The 16345-nt window shown below is 40.5% G+C and overlaps 1 protein-coding gene across 4 annotated transcripts; it reads left to right on the top strand.

Moving 5' to 3' along the window:
• The first annotated feature begins 5305 nt into the window (after positions 1-5305).
• Positions 5306-13961, top strand: LOC127766762 (CSC1-like protein RXW8). Of its 4 annotated transcripts, none has more exons than XM_052291901.1 (12): positions 5306-5542; positions 5647-5708; positions 7683-8012; positions 8524-8670; positions 8921-8984; positions 9089-9298; positions 10647-10841; positions 10926-11224; positions 11900-12176; positions 12312-12587; positions 12930-13163; positions 13384-13551. In XM_052291901.1, exons 3-12 carry the CDS (start codon positions 7732-7734, stop codon positions 13411-13413), a joined length of 2013 nt encoding a protein of 670 aa, XP_052147861.1. In that variant the 5' UTR covers positions 5306-5542; positions 5647-5708; positions 7683-7731; the 3' UTR covers positions 13414-13551. The 4 variants fall into 4 exon arrangements, with proteins under 4 accessions (XP_052147861.1, XP_052147858.1, XP_052147860.1 ...); XM_052291898.1 differs by having other exon boundaries at positions 5308-5542; positions 13364-13961; XM_052291900.1 differs by having other exon boundaries at positions 5308-5542; positions 5647-5728; positions 13364-13961.
• The last annotated feature ends 2384 nt before the right edge of the window (positions 13962-16345 follow it).

Here is a 16345-nt window from a genome sequence, read left to right as displayed (position 1 = left end):
TGATTGATCAGCAATGTTAGAATAAAAGGGGTACATGGGTTACGGCAAATGTTACTGGTGTCAGCTGAAACCACTCATATAACGCTGGATCCGCCCCATACGTTGTTCTATGGTCCAACGCACCATTCTCTTCAATGAGGCGTCCAATTTGCCTATTACAAACCATATATCAACTCCATATATACGTCAGACCTTTTGTGCTCAGGTATAAATGCAAGGCCATTCCTTGACTACTACCTCCATCCCAAAATGTAACAACAGTTATTCAGATTCATAGCTAAAAATACTTACATTTTGGGATGAAGGGAGCAGCTAACTAGCTTACCACACTTATTTTTCACAAGTATCGCCTCAGTCTCAAAATAAGTTTATTTTTCATCCATCACACACATACCAATACAAATACCAGAAGACTAAAATACCTCTACTTTATCCAATCTCAATGTTACTATTACTCACTTTATCTATGTCGGAGCCCGGAACTAACAACTTGGACCCGACTAAGATAATGTATCAATCCTTGGATCAGTAAATATTGATACATACAATATAACTGGTTCTTCATTGCATACGTTAAAGTTTTACAATACTAAGGGTTTTACAATAATAGGTACTCACCTAACTAATTAATTAATAATTAATTCACAGCGGAAGTTTCTATACATTCTGACTAGGGAGGTATAACCTTTATGGATTCTCTAAGTAATCGGGGTCATCGTAGTAATAGTCATAAGTAATAGTCATAAGGGTGCTCCTCTTGACCCAGATCTGAAAAAGGGGTTATAAGAGCAAGGATGAGTATTCATAATACTCAGCACTCAGCAAGTTATCATGAAAATATGTTATGCATTAGCATAGAGTAGGGTTCTTCGCAAAAAGCAGTAATAAATAATCTGGAAGAGTTATAGCAAGAATTTATAAAACATATAGACTTTAGATTTCTAACCAGGGTACCATATGAATCCCAGTACTCAACTCCATGAGTACGGCTATTCGAATAGTTTCAAAGATATTCTACTGCAGTAGATGTACGCTTTACCCGCAGTCCACGACTTGCTGATAATCATCGGCTTTAGTCATGGCCCAATATTAAATCATTAACAATTATGGCACCTGTTCCATGAACTTATACCCTCATATGCTCTGAACGTATTGTTAACAGCGGCAAGATGAGTTCTGGCGTTCCCGAGGTATTTAAGGGGGAACTGATCGTATGACACCACGTCATCTCGATCAGGGTTTAGAAATATACCATATAGTTTATACTCGAGTATCACAAACCATTTACCTGTACATGGTAATGGTTAAAGTTGCACTTCGCGGCTATAGTTGCCTCCTGGACGAGGACTTAACTTAAAAATAAGAACCACTATACAGAGGTGCCATATTGCTAATTAACATAATAACTAGGTCTGTCCCTATTCTAGAAACTGTGGTCGTACTCGTTCGTTCGACATAAGTACCTGGTAAAACTTATATCGATCGAGACAGTACTAGCCACCCGGAAATCATCCAAATCGTCCCAATCTAAGTATAAGGTATTTCAACCAAATTGTAAGCAAAGTAAGCAATACTAAATTATCTGGGTTTCTATAATTGATTTATGCATAGAAAATAGAATATTGAATAGGAGGTTATAAATAACTAATTTGTAAAATATAGGTTTAAATGATCAAAAGGTATATGGTAACTTGCCTTGCTCGATGTCCTGAGATTGATTGATATTATCTAGTGTGTCAGAAGAATCTTCAAGACCTAGGGTTAGACATATAAAATTCAAATTCAAAAGGGATTCAAATAAAATCCAAAAAAATAAGAAAAATGGAGAAAATGAAATAAAATGCAAAAATAGCAAAAGGGGGCTCAAAAGATAGAGAATGATTTCAAAAGAATATTGGTCCAAGTTTCACTGAAATTGGGTTTATATTTTAAAAGATATGGGCTTCTAAAGTTTGAAAATCAAATAAATGTGAAATGGTACTGTGTGCGGGCCCCACCTGTCAGTCTCTCTTTCTCTTCTCTTCTTCTACCTCCAGCCGATCCCCAAATCGGGCCGGCGACGCTAGGGTTGGCGATTGCGGTGGCGATGGAGAGGGAAAGTGGTTGTGGCTGAGGAGGGGAGGGAGCTAAGGTTCTCCGGCGATGGCGAGCGACGACGGAGGGGTTAATTTGATATGTGGATGGCCTAGCGGCTAGGGCGGCGGCAGCACGGTTAGGCTGTGAAGGCGATTGGGATGGTACGAGTTAGACATGGCTAGGAGAGGGCTCCTAGAGCATCTACAAGGTACCTAGATGGATTTCGGCAGCTTGCCAACCTTTGGCAAGGCTCGGAGGGTAGTTGCCGACGAGCGCCTCCATAGGCGGCGGCCGTGCTCACGTCGGCAACCCAGAGGGCGACATGATAGTGCAAAGTGATTGCTAAAATGGAATCTAGGGAGTATGTAGATGGTTAAAATGGAAGAACTCACCGAGATCGGTTGAAACGAAGGATTGCGGCCGGAAAAACTTCTCAGCGGTGAAGAATAGAGCAGCGCGGGGCGGCGGTGCTCGGCTTGGTGCGGCGAGGTAAAACTCGACGCAGGGCTTCGGTTAGGGTCTATTATGCTAGAACATGGTTGATATAAGGTGTTCTAAGGATTATTTAGGGTGGAAGATGGATGGAGGGGTGTGGAGTCGATCGCGCACAAGGTGTTCGACCGACGGGCGATGGTGGTTGATGGAATGGGTTGGCGAAGCAAAGCTTCGGGGTTGTGGGGCTATGGTTGTTGATGATCGATGATGGACAAGGAAGGGATTGGGGTCCTATTTATAGGGCTAGGAGGAGCGGATGAGCTTGGGCACCATCATCGCCATGGATGAGCTCGATCTTTGGATATGGTTGGGGCGGCAGAGGCTGTGAGAGGGTGGCCAAGATCAATTTGAGTGGCGGGAGGCCACGTTTGAATACTTACCGGCGAAGGATCGGCTTGACCATGTGTAGAAATGGCCGGCGACGTGTTGGCGCCAATCTGGGCGCGACGCGCGGCGGCGACGAGGGTTAAAACGGCCGGCTTGGGGGTTAATGGTTTGAATTGGGAGAGGGGAAACCACCGTCTAACTTTCATCCAACCGTGCGGCAAGAATTGGCGCGATTCACTCTGGGTAGAAGCGAAATCGCACTCGGCAGCGGCTTGGACGGGAGCGCACGACGTCAAGCGGCGATTCCTTGTGGCGGTCGTCATCCCGGTTTTGTTGTCGCCGTGATTGGTGCGGCGGCGATGGTCTGAGGGCGTCGAACAGCTAGCGGCGCGCCAAGGCGATCGGGCCGCGCGATCGATCCCGAGACCGACGCACGGCGGCACAGCGCACGGCTAAGTCGGATGTCCGAGAAGTCGGATGTCCGAGCGGCGCGCGTGAAGGGGAGGAAGAAGTAAAGAAAGCCACGGTTTTGAGTGGGGTGTGGTCCCCTAGGATCAATTCTAGACTTTGTGCAAGACTGGATAGGGATTGGGCTGAGTTAGTTGGGCTAGGCATTCTGCTGAACACCTTGAAGGCAATGAACAGTGAAATTCAAGAATTTTGAATATTTTCCTAGAAAGGATTGAATTTATTCTATGAATTTGGAAGGGTTTCACTAGGGTTTGAAGTATAGCAAATCCTCATTAATATTAAGATAAACTAAGGAAATAATCTATAGCTTGAAATTTGAGAGAATTTGCTCAAATTCACTAGGGTTTGGAATAAAGGAAATAATTAGGGTAAATTAATAGGGTTCCAAGGAAGTAATACTTGAACCAATTAAGAATCAAATAGATTTTTAAAACACACTAATTTAATCGAAAGCCAGCATGATGCAGTCAAATTTTAGTTTAAAATTTGAGGATGTTACAATCTACTCCCAATATAATTATTTTCTACTTTCACAAACTCCGATGCAACGATTATTAAAATACTTATTTTAAGAAAAATGATGGGGACCAAAAATAAACTTAATATGGGACATATGTAGTAATTGTATTGGAATATTTGCACACATTTGTAAGTATACTAAGGCCGCATTTGAGAGAAGAGGAAAAGAGAAGATTGAGAAAATACATAAAACAAGGTGATCCATTGACGCATGATTAATTGAGGCCCTCATCGGTTACCATAGCCAAAACACTTATTAGGGAACAAAAAAATTTAATTTATAAATAAAACTTTTATATACATGTTTTTAGCGACTTAAAAGCCAATGGTGAAAAAGATACGTTAAAAATATTTTTAAATCAACTTAATTTTGAAAAGTCAAATTTTGGCTTTGGCCTAGGCTTATTAGGGGAATCGATGAGGCTCTGAGCATTAACTATTTAAATTTGAAAAATTGATTAATATAGTTTTTAAAATAACATTTCTATAGAATTTTTGCAAAAAAAAATATAGCGCTTAGTAGTTTGGGAAGCGTGCACGTGAAGAACGAGAGAAATCTTCTCTCAATTCTCAGCTGCTAATCGTAGCCTAAATATTAGTATTACATTAACCTAGAAGATATCTATATTAATCTCAGGACTTCTTAGTACATAAAGGGGTAATATTATCTTCAAGTCCTCTCATTAGGATCTAGAGCTAATGTTTTTAGCCAAACACCTAATCCGAGTGAGTGATTCTCCATTGTGATCATGTAATTATCAATATTTTTCACCTCCTTAGAGTCACCTAAACTATGGCTGCGTTCGAATCCACTTAAAAGAGTGTATTAAATTTTGGATTAAAGTGTCACGCTTTTCAAACTGCTAAACGATGCGTTTCGTGCGAAAACTTTTTATATGAAAGTTGTTCTAAAATATCAGATTAATCCATTTTTCAGGTTTGTAATAATTAAAACAATTAATCACACATTATTATTTATGTTCAGGAGATTCAAACACCACCTACTAATGTGGCATGATATAATTTCCACAAGAACATTTATTCCCTCCCTACTGAATACCAGTACCATATATTTGAGTTTGTACATGCTAATACGCTGTGTATATGTAAATAAACTTTTTGGATATTCACCGTTTCCTAGTTGAGCAAAGGAGCAAAGCAAAGATGATGATGGAGTTTTAACAAGGACCATGATGATGGAGTAACTACTAAATCTTGTCAAATTAACTCCCGCACATACAGCGTGGCACGAGGATATGCCCCTGCATCCGGTGGGTCCCCGACTCAACTCGACCACTGCTGTTCCGCCACGTGGCACCCACCCCAATCCGCAGTGGGCCCACCCCACCGGCCTCCTCCCACTTCGAATTATTTATTTTTGGGAATATTTTTCTTTTGACAAATTTGACAACTCCTCTAGCTCCCACTGCTACTCTCCCTCTCCTCTCCCACTCTTCCCGTCGCTTTCCCTTTTCGTCTCTCTGCCTTCCTTCTTCTTCCTCTTCTTCTTCCTTGTGATCGAAACTTCCAACCCAAACCCCCCACCAAATCGCAAATCTCCCACCACACATTGCTTTCTCGAAATCTCTCCGATCCCCCCCGGCGAATCCCGATCGCGCGTCGGCGGCGGCGGTGGTCGACTGGCGAAGTGGAGGTGGTTTTTGCCCTCCGATCGCCTCGCGGATTTGTTCTAGTCTCCTTTTGTGTGCGTGCGCGTGTGATCTGAATCTATTTTTTCGGTGTTTGTAAGTGGTGCAGGGGTTTTGAGGAGGCGCGGCCGGGGGGCATTGGTGGGATTTTTTCGGCGCGCGTCGCGACGGGCAAGTTTTCTGTCTCTTTTGTGAGTAGGAGGCGGCTTTGTGTTCATCTATCTGGAATCTGACGGCGTAGTGTTGTTGTATTGCCCAGTAGATTCACCAGGGGCCGGTGGGAGATTGCGACAACCGTGTTTAGTTTTTGAATTTCCGATGCATTTGGGGGATGTATGAGTTCTTAAGATTGGCTGCTCTAATCCTAGCGTTTAAGACAGCGGATAAATGAAATGCCTGCAGGATATTGTTGCCTTTACTTTGAGTGAACTAGAAGGCTTATTATTAAACTCTGACAGTTGATGGATTGTTCTTTATCTTTAGTTAAAAAGAGGAGGACAAAAGCAGTCTTTTGATGCTGAGAGAATAATATGAATTCTGAAACGGTTACCGGCCTTCCAAAGTGTAAAACGTCCTTTGTGGGTAGTGGAATCGAGATTAGTTCTTGTCTTTGTACCATACTGACAAAATTCTTTTCTCTCTCTTTAAGATTCTTCATGCCTCCCATACTTGAGATTCTTCATGCCTCCCATGAGATCTGTCAGATATTCCATTTTGTACTTTCTCATGCCTTTCCAGCCATCTTTCTTTGCAAATCGTATCTGAGTGCTTTGTTTATTAGCCACTTACATTTGCTCTGGCTGTATACTGAGAACAAATCCTCCTTGCCTTGGCTCAATAGCTTCTTTTAGATCTACTTGGTGTATTTGAAAGGTGAGGTGAGTTCCGCGTTATCTTTAAAATAATGGAAGGAAAAAAAAGGACAATAGAAACGAAAGGGCAATGAATTTCATAGCTCGTCAATATTAATGCAACAATCTGAGACATAGGAGATCAGCCTGCAGGGCTACTTGAACTAATTTGCTTCCAGGCCCTCATTTCAATTTTTAGTGGGTCCATTTGGTTTTCTAAAGGAAGGTCTACAAGGCTGTATACAAGGAAAGGTTGCCCAACCTGTTACCAATAATTGCTAATTAGGGCATATTCAAGGAGTAGTAGCTAATTGGGCCTCATAAGCGGTCTTTTAGGCTTGTATAATTGCTACGAAGTGGCTGACCTGTAAAAAGCTGGATATGAAAGGAAGGACTTCCATGTTAATGGTATTAAGGAGAAAGTGGGTGATCTGTAGCGTACGAATACCCACTTACTAGCCTTTCAGAACCTTCATACCACTGTTTTTCTGCCAGGAAAAAAAAAATGAACAAGTTCTACTTCAGTGCTTTACCTTGATAGAAAAGTTTATGAATGATTAATCAGATAACAACTTGGTATTGAATAGACAGTAGTTCATAATTCAAATTTCATCACATTGAGCCTCATTTAAACATAATTTCACACCAAAGTTCTTCTCCCTAACCAACCTGGCAGCACACTTCTCCTGATTCCTGGATATATTTTATTCTAATCTAAAGAAAACAGAATATCGTAATTCGCTTGATCTGCATTTAGGTGTGGTTGCTCTGCTTCCATGCATGAAAATTCTACTCACCGTCTTCATTAGCATTCTTATACTGCCATTTTAGGGACAAAGATAAACCAGTCTGAATAAGGACAGAACATTTTTCCTGGTAGAGTAAGCGGTTAACCATATGAAATATATTTGTTTGTATCTTATTTGAGTCTGGACCAGGTCTGAGTTGTGAACTATTCACATTAGTATACGGGTGTCCTGATTTTAGTCTGGCTTATTGTTCTGGTACAAATCAAAATCTGTCCCTGCGTGATGCCTGTTCCAAGATTTTTGAAGTTTTTTCTCTTGATGGCATGCTTAAGTGTATTCCATGTCTTATTAAGGTATTAGGGTTTTATCTCCTTAAAATAGCCCATGCTACTCTTTAGTTAGCTGCCTCAAATATGCTTCTGCATCATACATTTTGTAACCTTGAAGAAATCCAAAGGATGGCTTGCAGTGCTGTTTTTTTAGCGTGCATGCTCTTCTCATGATTTCTTGTATGTCAAACCTGAACTTCCAATCTTTTCCTGCAGAATTAAAGGAGATACGAAGTTTGTTGCATTTAGATGACATAAGACAGAGATGAAAGTCGGCGCTCTTTTGACCTCAGCTGGAATCAACATTAGCCTCTGTATACTTTTTTTGTCACTGTATTCCGTTCTGAGGAAGCAACCGCAAAATGTTAAGGTCTATTTTGGAAGAAGGATTGCTGAGGAGAATAGTAGGCTCAGGGAGGCTTTTATTTTGGAGAGATTTGTTCCATCCGCTAGCTGGATTTTGAGAAGTCTTCGATGCACGGAGGATGAACTCTTAGCTACTGCTGGGTTGGATGCAGTTGTCTTCAATAGGATTCTTGTATTTAGGTATGTACACAATTACTTGATTCTCTGTTCCACTTTAATATTTTTTTATCTTATTTGAAGTTTATATAGATGTTTCTTTTTATGCTGTTTCTTTGTGTGCCTTGAGAGTTTAGACCATCAGGAATCAACTTATACTTTCACTTAAAAGGTTCGCCGTGGCGCTTTGAAAATGAAAATCAAGCTAAATACGATTATTTAAACTAGTGGTTTTTAATCTCTAATTGTTGACTGGTATGATGAGTCATTTCCTCTGTCAAATAGGATAGGTAAAAAAAACACAAAATAGAATATGGGAATCAAATAACTTCAAAAAAGTTAATGATAATAAAAAATCTTATGCCAAAGTTGATAATGTGCATACCAACATTCATCGGGGTCTCACATGGTATGCCACATAAAGTTAAGTTACTTTATATATATTCATTTGCCTACTGCATTCTCACTATATTACTTAAGTCTTTAATTTTGGTTTTATATCCAAGATATGCTTATGTGTTTTTCTTTTCAATAGCATACGCATATTCTCCTTAGCCGCTTTCCTTTGTGTACTTGGAGTTCTTCCACTGAATTATTTTGGACAAGATATGCTCCATGTACGGATTCCTTCAGCATCGTTGGAGACATTTACAATTGGAAATATGCAAGAGAGATCAAGATGGTGAGCTATGGAGCCTCTCTTACATGATTATGTTCGAACTTTAAGAGTTCAAATGTTAAATACAACATCTTATGTATTTATCTTCAGTCCGTAACTGATTTTATACTGTCTGCTGGTGTGGTGTTATGTGCAATCTAAAGTAACTAGTTCACGTTTATTGCATGCACTGATAACTGAATTGTTTAGGCATACATTATAGAAAGTCATAGGTACCTCTTGGATTCTTTTTACACATTGGCTATAACTGCAGGCTCTGGGTCCATTGTGTTGCGCTGTACATCATATCTGGTGTGGCTTGCCTTCTTCTATACCTTGTAAGATCAAGTCATTTGATCTTTCAATAGTTCATAAATGTTAGTTAATCTTATCTTTAGACCTTACTAGCTGATTTATGTTATTTTTTATGTGGTTCCTTTAGGAGTACAAGCATATTGCTAGGCTGAGGTTACTTCATGTTTCTCGAGCATCGACCAATCCTAGCCATTTTACTGTGCTTGTTCGTGGAGTACCAAAATCAACTAAAGAATCAATTAGTTGCACTGTTGAGAGTTTCTTCACCAAGTATCATGCGTCGAGTTACCTTTCTCATCAGATTATTTATAAAGTCGGGAAACTTCAGAAGATTGTGGTAAGTAATACTGCAATAATTAATTGTGTAAATTTTCCAAATGAGGAAATTTAATGACGCTGCCAGTGAGAAACAGGATGAAAATGTTTAGTTATTTGGTTATTAGTTTCCTAAGGCCTTGTCTGGGAAACCCAAAATTCCAACCTATCCCTGTGGAAGACCGAGAAATTGCACTATAATCCTGCCCTGTCCATGGGATGAACAGGGAATTTGGGTCTCCCAGATGATACCTAGAGATTATTTATGCCCACACTGCATCATAACAGTACTAGGATCTGCTTGCTTTTTATAGTTAGTCCAATCAGTTGATAAGCACTGATGTACTGTTAGAGGACTGCCTGAAGTCTCTAGCTGAGTGGTAGGGCATATGGTTGCAAACATGTGATGGTTGTGGATGTGTGGTTAACTGGTTATTCTCAACTCTTTTGAGAAAAATATCTCACTAACAATTGGATTGCAAAGGTTTTTACATAGGAAAATACATCCAGGATTGGCTAGTGAGGAACTGAGCCTAGCTCAGTTGGTCGATGGTGTGGATGTACGCCTAGACCACCCAATTCCGATTCCTTGTTGAGGCAAATTTGGGTGCCAATTTTCTTGTTAGTACAATGTTCCCTAGTTCCTGCTAGGTTGATCCCTAGTTTTGTTAAAGATTAGCAGGTATGGTCTCGGACACTTGTCAGTTAGACATTATGTTTTTTACTTCCAGTATGCAGAATCTTTGTAGCTTTCTAGAGCACAAGATCTTTGTTTAATCAGATAAATCAGGACTACAATAAGAACTTGGTACAGCCATTTAGAAGTTCTGTGCACTATTTTGACCTAGGTCATTTATGCATATTGCTTATGGCCTGTCCCCTTGAACATTCATATCCTTCAGTATCAGCGCCTCTCCTGACTTGGCATGCTAGAAAACTCTCAATACTTCTGCTAAGTTCTTGTGCACAATCTTTGTATTTTGTAGTGCTTTTGCTCACCACGCCCTTTGCAAATGTAATTCCTTTTTTGGTGGTTAGTTTGAATAGATGGCACTCAAAATTTTAATTCATGTGATAGATGCCGTCGCATAACTAAAATGTATATCTGCTAACAGACCAAATTAATAGTGTAGGTTTGTTGCTCCATGATACTTTGTCCAATATATGAAAAGAGAATTATTGATTGATCATAGTCATAGATATTTGAATGAACACATTTGATGTATCTTTATGTTTTCCCTGTTTGTAGTGATAACTTTTGTCCCATATCTGGAAAGGGATTTTTTTTTCAGATCTTTGAATCAATACGTTTGTTGCATCTTCATATATTTCCCCTGTTTCTAGTGGTAATTTTGTTTTTTTTTTGGCAGACTGGTGCAAAGAAGGCTTATAAGAAGTTTAAACATTTCAAGGGCACCACAGTTGATCAGAGATGCGGACCAATTACATATAGATGTGGTCTTTGTGGAGCTTCATCAAAGTCGTTCGAGCTGCTGCCTGTTGAACCTGAGCAAGGGATGAAAAAACATGATGTGAAAGATTCAGAGTTGAGCTTACCTGATAAGGTCAAACTGGCAATAAAATTGGTTATTTACTGTTCTGAATAAATTAGCCTAAAACAATAATTTTATTTTGGGAGATGAATGCAGGATTGTGGTGCTGCTTTTGTATTTTTCAAAACTCGGTATGCAGCCCTGGTCGTATCAGAAATTGTTCAGACATCCAATCCTATGGAATGGGTTACTAGTCTTGCTCCAGATCGAGATGACGTATATTGGTCAAATCTTTGGTTACCCTACAAGCAGCTTTGGATTCGCCGTATAGTTACACTTTCGGGTTCTATTGTTTTTATGTTCCTGTTTCTCATACCTGTGACATTTATACAAGGTCTAACTCAGTTGGAGCAGCTGCAGCAAAGGCTCCCTTTCCTAAATGGCATATTAAAAAAGTAAGTAATCTAAACGCTCAATGCCTACCTACTGCTTCTTTGCTAGGTGTCATAAAGAAAAAAAAAGATTGATTTTCGCATCGAGCATGTCAGAGATTACTTGGATGTGTTTATGTACCCTAACTATTTACCTTATTTGATTGGAGAGATATGGCTATGTGAAAGTAAATTTTTACATCATATATATGTGATAATTATGTCATTTTTTACCTTTCCATGTGAAATCTGGAAGTCCAGGGTTGGGAGGTAGACTTACTGTCATTACCGATTTCTTCTCCCTTAGCAGTTTATTATAGTAACATATACATTTTTCTAGATCTACTATTTGGTGCTCAGGGCGTCCCCTGTCTGTTTACAGTCACAAGTCACAGGGGACGCATTTACTACTTTGGGGGATGCTTCTACTGTCGCTGAATATTTACTACTTTGGGGGATGGATTTACATTCTCAGGGGTGGGTCACTGTTAGTTCCCTTGATGCTAGTTAGCACTTCCATGTATTTTTGTTTGTGTTGCCATGCCGTATGCACCATGTTCAAAACATTCAATCTGTTTTTTAGGCTTTAAAGTTGAGGTAACATTATAATTATTGCACGCACAGTATTATCTTCTGGCATGTTATTTTATTCCTTTATTCATTTGTAGAGGAACATAAAAATGTCTATTTCTCTTGCAGGAAGTACATAACCCAGCTAGTGACCGGATACCTTCCCAGTGTCATCTTGCAAATATTTTTATACACTGTTCCCCCAACCATGATGTTTTTTTCTACATTAGAAGGACCCGTGTCCCACAGTGAAAGGAAGAGAAGTGCCTGCTGTAAAGTATTATACTTCACTATTTGGAATGTATTCTTTGTGAATGTCCTATCAGGTTCTGCAATTAGCCAAGTGAATGCGTTATCAAGCCCAAAGGACATTCCTATGGTGCTTGCTAGAGCGGTACCTGTACAGGTGAATTGCATGCTCACTTATTTTGGCTATCAGGATGCAGCAAATATTTCTGTTACGCATATACAACTTGTTGATTTGTTAATAGTGTTGTTCAATTTTACTATAATTTTTTAATACTGTTTTTATTTGTCTCAGGCTACATTCTTTACCACCTATGTACTGACTTCTGGTTGGGCTAGTTTATCATCAGAACTTATGCAACTCTTTGGTCTCACATGGAACTTTATAATGAAGTATGTTTTGAGAATGAAAGAGGATAGCTACTTTGTCCCGTCATTTCCCTATCATACTGAAGTGCCAAAAGTTCTGTTGTTTGGACTACTGGGATTCACATGCTCTGTATTAGCACCTCTCATCTTGCCCTTTTTACTGGTGTACTTTTTTCTTGGTTATGTTGTGTACCGCAACCAGGTGAGAAACTAGAGATTAAATTTTGATTCCAAATTAATAAATTATCTGTGAATTTTGTTGAACCTTAGTTATAGTGAAGATGACCAGACTAACTAATTATGGGAAGTTGGTATGAGTGCTTATGCATTTGTACTTTTTAGGTGAAAATGCAACTGATGCATTTTACATATACATGCTTCTAATTTTGTGTAAATTGTTGTTTCCTGGTTCATGAATGTAAATTCTCAGAGTGCAAAGTTTTGTGAAAGATTGGTCTGTTGTGCTTCTTTTCCCCGTTCCTACAATCTTTTTTTGACGTAACCGTTCCTACAATCTAATGGGTTAACTTTTTTTCATTTGCAGTTCCTCAATGTTTATTGCACAAAATACGACACAGGTGGTCTGTATTGGCCGATTGCTCACTATACAACAATCTTCTCTATTGTGCTCACCCAGATCATCTGTCTTGGTGTCTTTGGGCTTAAAGAATCCCCAGTAGCTGCAGGCTTCACTGTACCTCTCATCATCCTCACTCTTTTATTCAACCAGTATTGCAGCAATCGTCTTCGGCCATTATTCAAGACTCTCCCTGCACAGGTTAGTATGAATTCACCTTTATATATTCTTGGAGGGATTTACGGCTAAACTTCTTGCCAGTTTACATTTATGTGCTCTCTACTGAGAGTACATATCTTGCACTTCTCTTCTGCAAATGCCAAAAAGTCCTATGTCGAAGCATTATCCCTGGCTACCTGAAATGAAATCTCTTACATTAGTTCTCTCTTTCTATTACATAGGATTTAATTGACATGGACAGGGAGGACGAGCAATCGGGAAGAATGGATGACATTCACCACCGTCTGCATTCTGCTTACTGCCAGTTTGCTGACACTGACGACATACCTCTGAAAGGAGTTCACGTTGACAGAGATGCAGATGCAAGCGGAAGTTCCGGTGAATCTAGCTGCAAAGAAGACACCAACCAACCCACAACCAGTGACATTTCTCACCCTACACTGGAAGGACTCCCTGTAAACCGGCTACGGCATGCAGTGAGGTCGCTCAGTTCCATCATCAGGTTACAGAAGAGAGGCCTGTCACCACAGCCCGCTGGACCCTCCGCCGATGTAAATCCGCAAACTGCATAAGTTTTGCAGATAGGACATACATACAGTGACCAAAGAAGCATACAAATGAATATACAAAAAAAAAAGGCATAGAGATGCATATAAAAGAAAAGAAGCATAGAAATGAAAGAGAGCGCCATCTGTCCTAGTTGCTAGGGTAAAATTTTGTTTGTTTTAAGTTTTAACTAGTGCCTGAGCAACTTGTGTCAGATCCTTTTGGCCATACAAAAGTTCTGATTCTTCAATTGATTGGTGATACTTTTGGTCATATACTACTACTGTCTTCCACAACCTGGTGATGCAGTTATCTGGTTTCTTTTAAAATTTATTAAACCAGTTTCTTGCGCTTCTGTTTGCTGGGGGGCATATGATGTTTCAGAGTTCAGACATACGGGGAAGCTTTGAATACGGTGTAAACCAACTGGAAAAAAGGCACAGAAATTTTCACATGGTTTTGAGTACTCCCGAAATCCATTTATAACGGAATAGAATGGAGCATACAATTCACAGGGACTAATCACGCAAGTGGTTAAGCGAACAAAAGATTTTTCCATTAATTGAAACCCGATACTACTACACAAGCACAAATCGCAGACGACGACGACGGCGAGCGGATGTTTATTCGGTGGCGGCGAAAGTCACATGATGGCGCAGAGGCTGGACGACGGGGCCTCGCCGGCGGCGTCGGTGGCGGCGGCGGCGGCCTTGTCGGTGGCGGCGGCGGCGGCCTTGTCGGCGACGCCCGGCCAGGCGCGGCAGGCGCAGTGCTGGCCGTCGGCGATCTGGCTGTGCACGGACGCCACGTGGCGGCCGCACCCGGCCCACGTGGACTTGCCGCACGTCCCGCACTTCACCTGGTAGCACATGCTCGCTCGCTCGCCCAAGCTTCTCTCCTCTCCTCTCCAGATGCAGCAGATGAGACGACGACGACGAACACGATGACTTTGTGGTGGCGATGGGGGCGTGGCTGAAAGGGGGATAATATTGGGGCTTATTTATACACACTGACGCTGTGTCCATTCATTTTTTTCTTTCCCTCGTTTTGTTTGCTATTGGTGCTTTGTTTGTTCCGTCCAGTTTGACCGATCTGTTCGTAGCTTGCTACTCCAATACTAGCATGGTCTATAGAAGTGTCCGATCCTGTGAATCCAAGGTTGGTTCTGGGCATCGGTGTGGCTGGCCGGCTGGCATATGCTGTCCAAGGCTGACTGACTTCTAAAGATCAGCTGTTTCCCTTTTTTTTTTTAAAAAAAAGAGTACGCTTTTAAATATGTTTAGTTAAAAAATTTCTTTAAGAGAGAAAAAAAATCAAAATTACAAATTTATTGTAACTCAGCTCTGTTAATCACGCGCTAATAGCTTATTTTGTTTTACGAACCATTAAAAAAAACCAAAACAAAAGGTAGTAACAAACTTTGGCAATGTTGTCCGTTTTGCACAGTATGTTTTCTCCTCTCAAAGGGATACATGGAGTCGGTTCTTAAACAAACGCAAAGATTGTAAGCTTAAGCTGAAATGAGTTGGTGCTTCTTCGAGTTATTTCTAGAAAATGAGATCATTGAATCGTGAGTTAACATTAATCCAAATTGGACCAGAGGAAAAGAATCCGTAGAAGATCCGGCCAAGAAACTCATTGCTGACATCACACACACAATTTTCAGGCAGTTGGGGTGTATTTAATCCAAATTTCCAATTCGTCCATACGCGCGTTGACATAAAAATAGTGTTAGTAAAGGCAACGAAAATGGTGGGGAGACAAACCCAGCCGTCCAACAACGGTAGCTACACATGTGTATAAATGGCCGACCTCTGATTGGTACAGTGGATTGCCACTGTCAGGCTGCGTTTATTCCTCGCTATTTTGGGAACAAATCTCTTACGCACCTAAAACAAAATAACACATTAGCACATAGTTAATTAAGTATTCGCTATTTTTTAAAAAAAAATTAATTTAATTTTTTGAATCAACTTATATTTCTCAAAAGATGTACTCCTATCTTTTAGTAGCTTGGGAAATGTGTGAGTGAAAAACGAAGTTGAGAACTTAGCAAAAGTAGAAAACCTAAAGCCCAAAAAAGGCCATCGTCTTGTGGAGGTTAGGACACATGAAGATTCACAGGATGTCCCATTTGAGGTCGTCTGCATTTTTCGATCAAGGCTTGGCCCAACCATCGGGGACACGGGCGGCGGCGTCGCCCGTTAAGGCTCAGCTAAGAAAATACTCGTTGGGAGGAAATCCTTTTTTTTTTTTATGGTTTGTTCATTTGATTTCATGAGAATGGGATTTGAGAAAATTGAGAGAACTAATGACACGGATTAACCGTACAAGATCTTTGGGCTTATTTCGCAGGCCATTCCCGTGAAGGGAGGCCCACTAAGGAAACATTTATGGGCTGGATAAAGTGTCCCATGAGGGCGTGCGGCCCGACCCGTCCGTTTCCATGGCTATGCCTGAAAATTTCTCTACTAGAGCATAGCGTCGGTTCACTGGTTCAGTTGTTCATTTGTACGGCTGTTATAAACCAGTTAAACTGCCAGTTCAATTGTTTTGAACTGTATGAATTGAACCGGCCACAACTACTTGTAAATGTTCGATCAATGATCATAGATAAAAGTAGGCTCATAATATTACTCTTTGCAACAGCCGTTTGA

The sequence above is a fragment of the Oryza glaberrima genome, chromosome 3, assembly GCF_000147395.1.
Source record: "Oryza glaberrima chromosome 3, OglaRS2, whole genome shotgun sequence".
NCBI classification, from domain to species: domain Eukaryota; kingdom Viridiplantae; phylum Streptophyta; class Magnoliopsida; order Poales; family Poaceae; genus Oryza; species Oryza glaberrima.
The sequence above is the reverse complement of the archived record's forward strand: the minus strand, read 5'-3'. Positions and strand labels throughout refer to the sequence as shown.

Bases quoted from the DNA above. Each gene is read 5' to 3' on its own strand.
- LOC127766762 (XM_052291898.1), top strand. From the start codon at position 7,732: ATGAAAGTCGGCGCTCTTTTGACCTCAGCTGGAATCAACATTAGCCTC. The intron at 8,013-8,523 runs GTATGTACACAA...TCTTTTCAATAG, and splicing joins AATAGGATTCTTGTATTTAG to CATACGCATATTCTCCTTAG. The intron at 12,177-12,311 runs GTGAATTGCATG...TATTTGTCTCAG, and splicing joins CTAGAGCGGTACCTGTACAG to GCTACATTCTTTACCACCTA.